Consider the following 13122-nt stretch of genomic DNA (forward strand, 5'->3'; position numbering starts at 1 on the left):
TAAATTATCTCAAGAAATAAATTTATAAATTGTCTCTTAGTTTTATATCATTTGATATAAGCTAGAGTTATTCTGAAAAGAAAAAAAAAAGAACCTCAACTGAGGAAACACCTCCATAAGATCCTCTGAATGGCATTTTCTTAATTAGTGATTGATGGGGGAGGGCCCAGCACGTTGGGCTGATGGTCTGGGTTCTGTAAGAAAACAGGCTGAGCATGAGGAGCAAACCAGTCAGCAGCACCCTCCATGGCCTGTGCAGCAGTCCCTGCCTCCAGATCCCTGCCCTGTCTGAGTTCCTGCCCTCACTGCTTTTTTTTTTTTAAAGATTTTATATATATATATATATATGCATACAATGTTGCTGTCTTCAGACACACCAGAAGAGGGCATCAGATCCCATTACAGATAGTTGTGAGCCACCATGTGGTTGCTGGGAATTGAACTCAGGACCTCTGGAAGAGCAGCCAGTGCTCTTAACCGCTGAGCTGAGCCATTTCTCCAGCCTCCTCACTGCTTTTGATGATGAACTGTTCGGAAAATAAACCTCAAGTTGCTTCTGGTCATGGTGTTTCACCACAGCAATAGTAATCCTAACTAAGACAATTATATGTACTAGGAAAATAATTATATACATGTCACATAATAAATTAGTAAATATTAGCCTTTACTAATTAGTAAAATCTAGCCTTAGTAAATTAGTAAAATTAGTAAATTAGTAAAATTAGTAAATTAGTAAAATCTAGCCTTAAGCATGATACTTAAATTAATTCTAGAAAGATATAATGTATCTTTGTATACTTACCTGCATGTATTCTGAAAGTTCAAAATAAGCCCGTCCAATCTGGCACAGGACCCAACCAGTACTGTAGTGGTGAGAAGGTAGGTGGCTCAAAATATTTATAGCTTCTTTGCAGTTGTAGGAACACAAAGCTAAATAACCTTTTCCCATTTCACGAAGAAGGCTCATCAAACCTTCTAGGAGAAAACAATATGATAAACAAAGGAGAAATACATACAACTTTGGTTTTCTAAGACTGCTAACTACAAATTATTCCTTTAAAAAAAATTCCAGTATTTGGGCTGACAAGATTGCTTTGTAGTTAGAGGTTCTTGCCTGATGACCTGAGTTTGATCCCTGGGACCCCACATAGTGTACACATACTCACTCTCTCTAAATTAAATAAAATAAAATGTAATTAAGTTAAAAATAATTTTTTGGGGGGTTCAGTTGTTAAAAGCATTCTCTGTCCAGTTCCCAGTGTTTATATGACAGCTCACGACCATCTACAATTCCTGTTCCATGGGACTTGTGTCCTCTTTGGGCATTATCCCTTTGGGGATAAACATATCCATAGAAATAAATAAGAGACACACATTTTAAAACATAAAAATATCCATTAAAACAATTTTTTAATGGCAGTATTAATCTAAAAACAATAAAGGCATGAAGAAACTTAATCAAAGTAAGTATACAATAAAGTAGAAACACAGGAAGTACAGTAAGCTTTTACAAACAGACCTGCTGCTGCCTTCTGTAGGTTAAATGCCTGGATCTGAGGTGTGATTGTGGTTATTTTCCCTTCTGAAATGATAGAAGAGTCCAATTTTGTAATTTCCAGACTATCGTTTATGTTGGGTTGAGTTATTCCTCCTTTATTAGTTTTACTTTTTGTTTTTCTGTTTGGGATTTTAGGTGGAAACTTCATTTTTAACTTTTTGCTATTCTCCTGTAAAAAGGAATAAAATTCCACGCTTGTCATACTTGTCTAGGCATCCCCATTAACATTCCTCCAAGTACTTCACAGAAAAGAAATGCATAATCCTTGTTAGTCTTTTTGTTTTTCTCATCAAAAATTTTATAAAACAAGACTTCAAAACCAATTTTTTTGTTTGTTTTTGTTTTGAGACAAACTTTTGGCCTATATTGACCTGGAACTTGAAGCAATCTTGCTTTACCCTCCCAAATCTTGGAATTACAGGGATGAACCAGCATGCCAAGAGTCATCTCATTTTCAGTATAACAGTACATCGCCCAACTAACAGCAACCGAGGTCAGTCTCCACTGAGGGCAGGTCTTTTCTGAAAGTACACCACATTCTCCTTTATTACTTAAAAGTAAGAAAACGCAGCACTAATTGTATCAAAGCATGAAATCACTCACTGCGATAGGTCAAAGGTAAATTATTCATGTCAGTCAGCAGACCAAGACAAAAAAGGTCCCCTCATCTTCTTTGCTTTTAACTTTAAAAAAATTATTCTACAAAGATAGTAACAAGACCAAACTCCCACTCATTCTTTCCTCAGTGATAAAATATGAACTACAAACCCCACTGACATTTCCCAGTTCTTATATGAATTCTTTTGGATGTGTATATATAGAGCTGTATAATTTATCAGAGGCATTTGTACAACCAACCATAACAGTTATGATACAGACTTATTCTTCCAGAATAAAGAAATCCATTTGTACTACATTTAAATTGTTGTGTCTTTCCTCCAGTCTATTTCCTGAAAAAAGCCACTAACATTTTTATTATGAGTTGGTCATTTCAAGACTGACATATTTACCAATGATCAAGCAGATTCACAAAAATTATAGCTAAGTTCTCCGAATAAGAAATGAATTAGTTCAGCATGGTGGTCCATCCCATAATCCCAGCACCCTAGAAGGTAACTAAGGCAGGAGGAGGGCAACTTCCATGATCTATATAATGAGCCCTCTTAGAAATTAAAACAAAAGCCTTTATTTAAGATGAAGCTAGGAATGAATAGAAATTTCAGCATAGGAAGTTTTAAATAAACGTGGCATGCAGAAATCTTTACCTTGGTTGTAGAGCTGTCACTAGTGAAAAGGCGGGAACTTCTTCGAGGCAATGCATTTGGGGGAGATGTAATAGTGGGGCTCAATACCTGAGGTGTTGTACTAAAAAAACAAAGACTTTTTTTAACATTTAATGTTTGGTTTATGATGACCACTATCTATTTTCTTAATTCTGCTTTATTGAAATATGCATTCATCATAAAATATTCTAAAACTGGTCTTTTGGTTAGTTCTTTTGGGTCTCTATGAAGATTCAGGATTTAAAAACTTCCCAGGCTAGAGGGGATGGTTCCCTGGTTAAGAGTACTTGATGCTCTCCCAGAGGACTCAAGCTTTATTCCTAGTGTCTATGTTAGGTGGTTCACAATGGCCAGTAGGTCTAGTTGCAGGTGATGCTATCTCTTTTGGCCTGAATGCACTTGCAAGTACTAGCATGCACACACACACACACACAAACCCACAATAACAATATATATAGACAACTGTCTAGAGCACACGTTGGCAACTACAAGATATTAAATCAAAAAGTTGGACATGAATTACTTAAATGTGGTATCTGTCAATAGACAATGAATATTAGAAAAAATAAAAAAAATTACTAGAATAAACAAATTCACTAGTTGAAACAAAGGTTTACTCTACTTAGACAAAACTATGATCATTACTTGTGTAGATTTACTTGAAATGCAAACCATAAGAAGAATTCTACTTTAAAATTTTATTTTCATGTCTATGAATGTTTTGCCTACATGTATGACTGTACCACAAGCAAGCCTAGTGCCTATAGAAGCCAGAAAAGAGTGCTATGTCCCCTGGAATTACAGATACAGAGTTACAGGCTATTGTGAACCACCATGTGGGTGCTGGAAACTGGATGGCAGAAAGAAACAAGAGCAGAAAGTCCTCTTAACTGCTAAGGCATTGGTCTGTCCCAAATGTAACTTTAAAATAAATAAATAAATAAATAAATAAATAAATAAATAAATAAATGGTCTTACTATGTATCCCTGGTTGGCCTAAAGTTCTCTATGTAGACTAGCATGACCTTGAACCCAGAAATCTGCCTGACTCTGCCTCCTGAGTGCTGGAATTAAGGGTGGATGCCACCATGCTTAGCTAATAGTTAATTCCATTTTTTAAGATTTGGTTTATTTATTTATTTTTGTGACAGGGTCTAACTATGTAACTCTAGCTGTCCCTGGAACTCATTATGTAGTGCAAGCTGTCCTTGAACTCAGAGACCTGCCTATCACTGCCTCCCAAGTGCTGGGATTAAAGGTGTGTACTTCTACACTTAGGTTTTTTTTTATTTTATGAATATGTACCAGTGCCTGCATGTACACATGTGCACCTCAGATAGCTAGAAGAGGGCATCAGATTCTCTAAAAATGCAGTTACAGGCAGTTGTAAGCTACCCAAAGGGGGTGCTGGGAAGTGAAGGTAGGTAATCTGCAAGAACAGCAAGTGTTAATCGCTAGGCCATATCTTCAGCACCAAGAATTCTATTCTTAGAATGCAATTCAACTTAGTTGGGCATGGTAGTAATAATGTTTGCAATCCCTATACTAAGGGAAGTCAAGACAGACATAAGGTTCTCAACTCAAGGAAAATCTACATAATACATACCTTGTCTCAAAAAAAAAAAAAACAACAAAAACCAAACCCAATAGAACAAACAGAAAACACAATAAACTTAAAGCAATCTAATTAAGACTGGCTAAGTGGTATAATGAGAGCCTGTTTCAAACAGGTAACAAGAAGAGTAGATGATGAACGGGTCTGAGGAGACAGCTGAGGCGGCAGGGTGCCTCCTCAGCATGTACAAAGTCCTAGGTTTGAACTCTAGGTTTGAACTTGGTATGTTGCACTGATTGTAATCCCAGCACATTAGAGGTGGAGGCAGGTGGATTAGTAGTTTAAGGTCATTCTCAAGATACATAGCAAGTTTGCAGCCATCCTAGGATATATGAGACCCTATATAAAAGGGGGAAGGCAGAAGGCTCATGGACTCAATCCTTCATAAAGCATGGGTAATTCTACTAGATATCCATCTTGGTTCCTGAACACTTGGCAAAACAACCATAGAAAGATTTTTATTTTAGGTCACAAGTAGATTATGGTGGGGTTGGGAGATAACATAGCAGCAGAAGCTCTAGAAAGCTGGCCACTTTGCATTCACAGCCAAGAAGCAAAGAGCCGTGTTCAATTCCTTCTCTCTAGTTAAGTCCAAAGCCCAGCGCATAAAACAGTACCATCCATAATCAGGATGGGTCTTTCCACCTCAACTATCCCTATTAGGAAAACCTTTCACAGACATGTGCACAGGGCAACCTACTCTAGACAACCCTTCACTAGTGATTCCAGACCCTGCCACAACTTGACAAGTGAAATCAACCTTTGTATCACCTATCTGTTTTCGTCAAAAAGTTTCTAAAACTAAGATGCCGACCAGTGAGTAAAACATGCTCAGAGACAGCTTTGGAGGTATCTCTGAGTGGAGTGGAGGGAACATTTTGGGGTAATCATTCATTCTTAAAAGCTTTTAATTATTTACTTTTAATTTAATGTGCATTTATGTTTGCCTGTGAGTTACATGCATCAAACATGTACAGAAGCCTGCAAATGCCAGAAGAGGGTATCAGATTCACTGAAGCTGAAGTTACACACTTGTAATCCACCATATAGGAACCAAACCCCAGTCCTCTACAAGAGCAGTTAACATTCTTAACCACTGAGCCAGGAAACAAAGTATCTTTCTTTTATTCCTTTCTACCCCAGTTTAAAGTTGTGTGCACATACACATCCGCACCTCTAAGTGTATAAGCAGAGGACAGAACAGGGTCTCAGTGGTTCCTCTATGGTTCTCCATCATATTCTCATAAATCAGATCTCTCATTGAACCCAAAGTTCACTCTTACTAGGCTAGCTGCTAGTAAGTTCTCTGCATCCTCCTGCCTACACCCCTTAGTTCCGGGTGTGTGTGTGTGTGTGTGTGTGTGTTACAGATGAGTACCTGCCATGCCCAGGTACTCATTCTTGTAATAACTGCCTGCCCTGCAAAACAAAAAACTCCAAGTCAACCATTCAGTCAAACAATTCTTGTAACAAGACCCTATTCAATCACAGTCTACAAGCTGTATTCCTGACTAGAACTCTAACATTCAGGTATATTGATTCCTTTAAAATAGTTAAGACTGTAACTGTGACGGTTTTAAGGCTTCTGTATCTGAAGTTCAATTTTATGACCGGTGTGCAGAAATAATATTAGGGTAAAGAGAGAATGAAATCTGTATTTGCTGTGCATGCTGGTATACACCTTTCATCTCAACACTTGGAAGGCAGTGGTAGCCAGACCTCAGCTTGGTCTATATAGTGAGTTCCAGGACAGCCAAGGACTACATAATATAGACTCTGCCTAAGAAACAAAACACACAGCTGTGGTGGTGCATGTCGTTATTTCTAGCACTAGGGAGGTAAAGACAGGCCTGAGTTTAAGGCCAGCCTGGTCTACAGGATGAGTTCCTGGACAGCCTGGACTAACACAGGGAAACTTTACCCCCCCCCACCCCTCCATAAATAAATAAATACAAATAAACATTACAAAAAGAAAGAAATCTATGTGTACTTGCTCTAAAGGTCAAGTGTCTATGAACAAAATAATTTTGAAGGAGCATATACATTACTTTGATGAAATAGAGACCATAATAAATACCTTGTTTGTGGGCCAGAACTCTGTGTTTGTGCAACAAGTACTGGTGTGACCTCTCGACTATTTCCACTCTGTGAGAAGACAGACTTTGTTCCAGTTTGGCCCATTCTTGCAACAGACTGTAAAACACAAAAAGTCTAAGGTTTGTGATTATAGATTGCACTGCAAATGATAAAGAGACACTGTGATGTTCCTATCTACACTTTCTCCACGGAAACAGCTCAGAAGAGATAATGCCACCCGAAAACAATCATTATTATCACTGTTTTGTGTTAAAAAATTTAAGACAGCTATTACTTTAAGTATTTATGAATTAATTTGCTAAATACAAAGAAAATGAAACAGCAAGATTTTATACTATTCCTTTTGCACTTATTAAAACAGTTAACTAAAAGTCTGAGGAGACTAAATTATAAAGATACTGCTTCTCTGCTTTCTACTTTTTCTTTTTTTTTTTTTTAATTTCTGCATGCCTGGAAGGGGAAGAAAAAAACAAAACTATACTTGCTTCTTCTGAAATAATTGTCCAATGTGACAGAAACAATCTTAATTTAGCTTTTGGACATTTAAATAGCTAGATATTGAAAAGAACTAGAAGTGTAAGTTGAAAAAGCCAATATCCAAGAGTCTGATCTAGGCGGTAGGCTAGGTACAACAAGGACACTCTTTTGTGGTCTGGTCAGCAACTCTAAGAAAGTAGTAATTATCTAAAGTTGGATTCTCTTGAAATTACCTTAATAGACTGTAGTTTTAAATAAGTTTCTTTAATCAATACCCAAACTACATTTTATACAGACAATACCTTTTTTGTAGGTGCTCCGGTGGGTGGCACGTCAATTACAGAAGGTGTATTAGTGTAGTTTTGTAAATAGGATCCATCTCCAGGACTTGGGGTTTCTAATGGCAAAATCCCAAAACTGAGAAGAGGTTGAAATCAAGGTGTCAAAAAGTCATCAAGGCATATATAAAGCAGCAGTATACTTAAATTAGAAGGTCTAAAAGGAAGAGAATGGCAAGTCAGTCTTCAGGGCAAAGAGGACCTGAGGGGCAGATTTAACATGAGCTGTGAATGTAGAGGACTCCACCCCCCAGAACCACAGAGACAGGACAGGGACCTGAAGAGAACAGTGGCTACTGATCTTAGAAACGGACTGACTGTTTAAAATCTAAGATCCAAATGATGAAAATAAATTCCAATTTTTGGAACAACAGAGACAATGTCCTAGAGAATACTGGTAATTACTAAATAATTATCGATACAGTCACCCATTGGTCTCTGCAGATGCCCTAATCAATCTCCTGGTCATGCTATTTTAATAGCTTTATGGCCTCAAGACTCCATTCATAGTCTACTCATTCATGAGTTTTGTTTGATAATTCTGATAAGTTTGATATGTATCCTTTGTGATGCATTATTATATACACATATAATATACTTTCAATAATTTTGACAATATATTTTTCCAATGGTAAGTGTCAATTCCTCCTCCGCGTTTTAGAAAAGAGAACTGGAAATTCTGCATACATTTGGAGGGATTCACTGCTATCTGTAGATGCACAGCCATAAAGATTATATCTTTTAATACATATACCAATTGATGCATACTTAAGAAGCTTTAATATTTTTTTCTCTGCTTAATTTTATTTTGAGAAAGATCATCACATATCACAGGCTTTGATTTTCTAACTCATAGCTGAGGATGACCTGGAACTTCTGACTTTCCTGCTTCTACTTCCCAAGTACTAAAATTACATGCATTTAAAACCTTGCCCAGTTTACAGAGTGCTGAGAATCAAGCCTGAACTTTGCAAATGCTATACAAGCATTCTTCCAACAAAGCTACCTTCTCAGCCTTTTAATAGTTAACTCAAAAATTTTATACATGTATTGTTGTTTCTTTTACTTCATTTCCTGAAAATAGAACGCCACTCTGTCATACTGATTTGAGAAGATGCTGTTTAAAGTAACTTACATTATTAATAATAGGATCCACTAAAGATCATTTATATATTAGAATACATTTGAAAATATCTTGTGTGACTTACCTTGGGGTTAATGGGCTAAGAGCAGTTGGTCCTCCTAATAAACTTCGACCAGTTTTTGGTTTATTTTGAACCTGTTTAGATAATATGGAAGTACCAGTTCCAAGGGGGACGTTATCCGGTGAAATTACAGCTGAATCAATGTAAGACACGGAGGAATCTGTATTCAAGGAGTACTTTGAATTGGAAGATTCTAAGTTCAGTCTGTTTAATTCCTGAAACAGAAATTTTCTACCATGTCACTTATGATACACTGTTTAGTTCCAATCACTCTTGTGGGCTTTCAGAATACTTTGAACAATAGAAGAAATGCACTTACAATTGTGTCTTGGGGTGTTTCTGTAAGGACTGTCTCCGGCTGTCTGTGAGACAGACTGTGATTAGATACTAGAGTTGTACAAGTGTTGGGAAGACAACTGCTAAAATTCTGTAGAGATGTTAATTTAAATGTTTGGTCAGGATCCGGCTTCTCACCTGTGAAGACCAAAAGACAAAACAAAACAAAACAAAAAACTTGCTTCTGAGGGATAATGTCTTTTCAAGTACATATAACTAGGTGCAAATAAAGCCTTGGAGTTTCAAAATTCTCCTGCCCACTTCTGTAATCAATCTTACCTTGCAAAAGCCCAATTATTAATTTATTAGTGAAAGTTAACCCTTACCGGGCAGTGATGGTACACGCCTTTAATCCCAGCACTTGGGAGGCAGAGGCAGGGGGATTTCTGAGTTCGAAGCCAGCCTGGTCTACAGAGTGAGTTCCAGGACAGCCAGGGCTACACAGAGAAACCCTGTCTTGAAAAACCAAAACCAAACCAAACCAAAAAAAAAAAAAAAACCAAAAAGGAAAAAAGGAGAGAAAAATAGAAAAGAGAAGTAAAGAGGAAGACGACGCCTCCCCCCACCTCCACGAGCTTACCTATTTCACATAACGATTCAAAGGGAGACCAGAGGAAAGGATTTAAACTAAGGCTCTTTTGGTAACATTCTGATCCTTTGGCAAGCCGATCTGTCTTGCTGTGGAGACAAACAATGGATTATACAAACCATAAGCCCCAAAGCCTTTCTTATAATTTTTGATATAAAAACCAGTTAAATTTTATATAAATTCTTACAGCACTATTTTTGATGCTTCCATAAATTCTAATTTTCTAAAAGCAATAAAAGTCATAAGTAGCAAATCAATCCATGGGATTTTTTTTCAACCCCCCATCACTCCCTGTAAATCACTTATTGCCCTCAAACACCTGCTTTCTTTGAGGAGTCGCCGTATAGAAATTACTCTTTTTGCTATCAGCTCTCCTCTAGGGACCTTCTATTACTCCTCTCCCCACTCAGCACCGAGGATGGAACGCAAGGCCTGCTGCCATACGCTGGGCAAGAGCCTGCCACTGAGCCTGTTATTCTTGGTTTTTGTCGTCCCCCCTGCCCTCCAGACAGGGTTTCTCTGTATAGCCCTGGCTGTCCTGGAACTCATTCTGTAGACCAGGCTGGCCTTGAACTCAGAAATCTGCCTGCCTCTGCCTCCAAGCCTTTTATTCTTAACCAATTAAAACGAGCATTCTCTCACCTGATCAAAATACTGCCCTAACCTATTACAATACCTTTTCATAATAATAAAAGTTTCGATCCACTGTTTCTTCCTTCTCCATCACAAAATGTAAGTTATTTCCTTTAATAGTCCCAGGACCAAGTACTTACTGTGTTCAGCTATAATGGGAGAACCTCAAATGTCCCTTGAATGAATGACAAAATAATCATAGTTGGATGAAAGCACCCAACTTCATGGGTTTTTTTCTTCATTTTTGAGACATGATTTCTCTGTGTAGCCTTGGCCATCTTGGAACTCAGAGATTTACCTGCCTCCACCTCCCAAGTGCTGGGACTAAAGGCATGCACCACTACTACCTGGCTTCAACTCAATTTTTAAGTTAAGTAAGATACTCTTTCTTTATTCTAGTTCACAAATGTGGTATGAATGATCTGACATCATCTGAAAATAACCCCCTATTTAACCAGATAATTTATTCTGCACAAAAAGCAATTTTAAGTTTATTTATTGTTCGAGACAGAATCTCACTATGTACCCATGAATGTCCCAGAACCCACCACAGAGACCAGGCTGGCCTTAAACTCTGCTTCCTGAGTGCTGACATTAAAGGCATACACTATCATACCTGGCTACTTTTTTTTAAAAAGTAGTTTCTTTCTTTTTTTTATTTTTCTATTTTGTTTTTTGGAGGAAAGTAGGCTTTAATCATTTCTCTCATAATGTATAACAGACGACATTTATTACATGAAAAAAATCTCCATGGGGATTGAATATTTTCTATTTTTCTACTCCAAAAGTATTTTTTAAAATAAGAGTGAGACTCATGCTTCTATTATATAGTAATTCTGAGTTCATGCATGTTAAAAATTCTTGTTACCATACTTCAAGGGTTACTATATATTGGAAGAAAATAATACTTAATTTGCATTATTGAAACCTGCCTTCAAGATTCTAAGGAGAAGCAATGATATTTAATATTAAGGAAAACTAATCACTCACTTTCAAGTGATAAGAACGTGCCGCAGCTGCTGCAGCTCTTACCACTAACTAGGCTGAGTAGAGTGTGAAATGAGATCAGCATCCTTACTATTTAACACATGTATGAGGTCATGATGGGAAGGTTAGAAACAAAGCCAACATGTGTTTGTAAACATCAATATAAACTATATCAAAATGGGGACAGTCCAGAGCACTTCTATAGAGAAGACTCTTCCTGGTAGTCTTGAGTCACTTGCACTTACCAATATACATGTCCCAACAAGGAAAGAGTGAAGCAAGCTGAATCACCAAACTCAGTGACAAGGTCGTCATGGCTTTTCTGCTTATTAAACACTCCACCAGATAAGATCTGTTCCCCTTCTGCAAGTCTTTAAAATATAAATTTATTTTAATGTCAATATAAAAAGCACTTCATGAAGCTACTTTTCATTATCATTGTGAGTCCAATGACAGACACAGTGAAAAGTTAATGGTATTTTTAGAATAGTGGCAATCATGTACTTAGAATCATTAGGAGGCTAGAGATTTGTGATTTTTTTTTTTTTTTTGGTTTGGGTTTTTAAGACAGGGTTTCTCTGTGTAGCCCTGGCTGTCCTGGAACTCACTCTGTAGACCAGGCTAGCCTCGAACTCAGAAATCCCCCTGCCTCTGCCTCCCAAGTGCTGGGATTAAAGGCGTGCGCCACCACCGCCCAGCTGAGATTTATGATCTTAAATTTTCAATCCCAGCACTTGGGAGGCAGAGGTAGGCAGATGTCTGAGATTGAAGCTAGCCTGGTCTACAGAGGAAGTTCCAGGACAGTCAGGGCTTCACAGAGAAACTCTGTCTAGAAAAACAACAACCTCAACCTCAAGAGAACCAAGACAAAACAAAAAACAAACAAACAATCCAACACATACGTGGTACTAAATATCTATTTAGACACTTTTGCCAGTATTTCATCTGTAGAGGAATACATCTGCCAGAATTTATTCTGTAGTTCCACCTGCCACCAGATCTGGAAATATGGTCAGAAAGATTAATGGTAGTGAAACTTACTTTGAGTGGTAGAGATGGGTAGTAACTCTCCAATGATCTCAAAAGGATACTATATATCACCTCTCCTTGAACTGTGAACTGTCATGTTTCTAGGCTTACTTAAACTGCCTAACCATGAACGCCAAGGCAGAGGAAATGAAACTAAGGATCACTGTGGAAGCTGTAAAGAATCAGCTATAGCTTAACTTCTCTTAAATTGCATTATTTTGGGACTTACAAATGTATCTCAGCTGGTTTTGAATGACAGTCCCAGGAACTGAACCCAAAGCCACATACATGCTGGGCAAGCGCTTTCCCACTGTGCCCCAGCCCTGTGCAAAAGTGTCTAGCTTACATGAGGCCCAGAAAAGAGGTTTCTTTTCCAGCACCAGAAAAGAATTGTATTTATCACCATTATAATGAAATCTCTCCATGACCATATTAATGCCTTCGTCACTGGTGCAAACATCTAAACTGTTACTCAAAAGAGTGGAAACCAAGTCAAGAGTTTAATGTTACAAGAATTTTATCCAAAATTCAATCAAAGTCTAACCAAACTAGATAAAAGAGATTTTAATACTTACTTGCTGAGGTCAACACAACATTTTGCAAGCAGGTATTTACACTGTGGGGTGGTACAACTGTGTCCTTTCAAGAGTCTATATGCTTTATAAGCCTTTCCTGAGCGGTAGTAACAGGTTGCCAGTAAAAACAAGGCTTCTTCTGAATGTACTAAGACATCAAAAAGGAGAAAGATAAATTACCTACAATTTGCCAATAAACAAGCAACAAAAAATTTAACGTGTCATTGCCATTTAATTCAAAACAATTATTAATTCAAATCTGAATTGTGGAGAACTCAGTTGTTGATAGAACAGGTAAAGTTAGAACAGGTAAGGTAGCAGTCCACATCTGTAATCTCAGCATTCAGTGGGCTGAATTAAATAAATCACTTCAAGTTCCAGACCAGTCAGGATATATATA

At 37.5% G+C, this 13122-nt stretch overlaps 1 protein-coding gene across 8 annotated transcripts in view; it reads right to left on the bottom strand.

The window, feature by feature from the left end:
- The window catches only part of Cdc27 (cell division cycle 27), a 48634-nt gene that overhangs the window by 17765 nt on the left and 17747 nt on the right, over positions 1-13122 (bottom strand). For 2 of the 8 annotated variants that reach the window (XM_028780476.1, XM_028780479.1), the window contains exons 2-10: positions 11364-11489; positions 9490-9587; positions 8893-9047; positions 8577-8788; positions 7333-7447; positions 6534-6649; positions 2824-2923; positions 1520-1727; positions 803-975 (exon numbers count right to left, since the gene is read on the bottom strand). In XM_028780476.1, coding sequence (XP_028636309.1) covers positions 803-975; positions 1520-1727; positions 2824-2923; positions 6534-6649; positions 7333-7447; positions 8577-8788; positions 8893-9047; positions 9490-9587; positions 11364-11489 — 1303 coding nt within the window. Of the gene's footprint in view, positions 1-802; positions 976-1519; positions 1728-2823; positions 2924-6533; positions 6668-7332; positions 7448-8576; positions 8789-8892; positions 9048-9489; positions 9588-11363; positions 11490-12722; positions 12871-13122 lie in introns of those variants that run through there. The other 6 variants (XM_028780475.1, XM_028780474.1, XM_028780473.1 and 3 more) reach the window with 6 other exon arrangements.

The sequence above is a fragment of the Grammomys surdaster genome, unplaced genomic scaffold (genome assembly GCF_004785775.1).
Source record: "Grammomys surdaster isolate TR1022 unplaced genomic scaffold, NIH_TR_1.0 371, whole genome shotgun sequence".
Taxonomy (NCBI): domain Eukaryota; kingdom Metazoa; phylum Chordata; class Mammalia; order Rodentia; family Muridae; genus Grammomys; species Grammomys surdaster.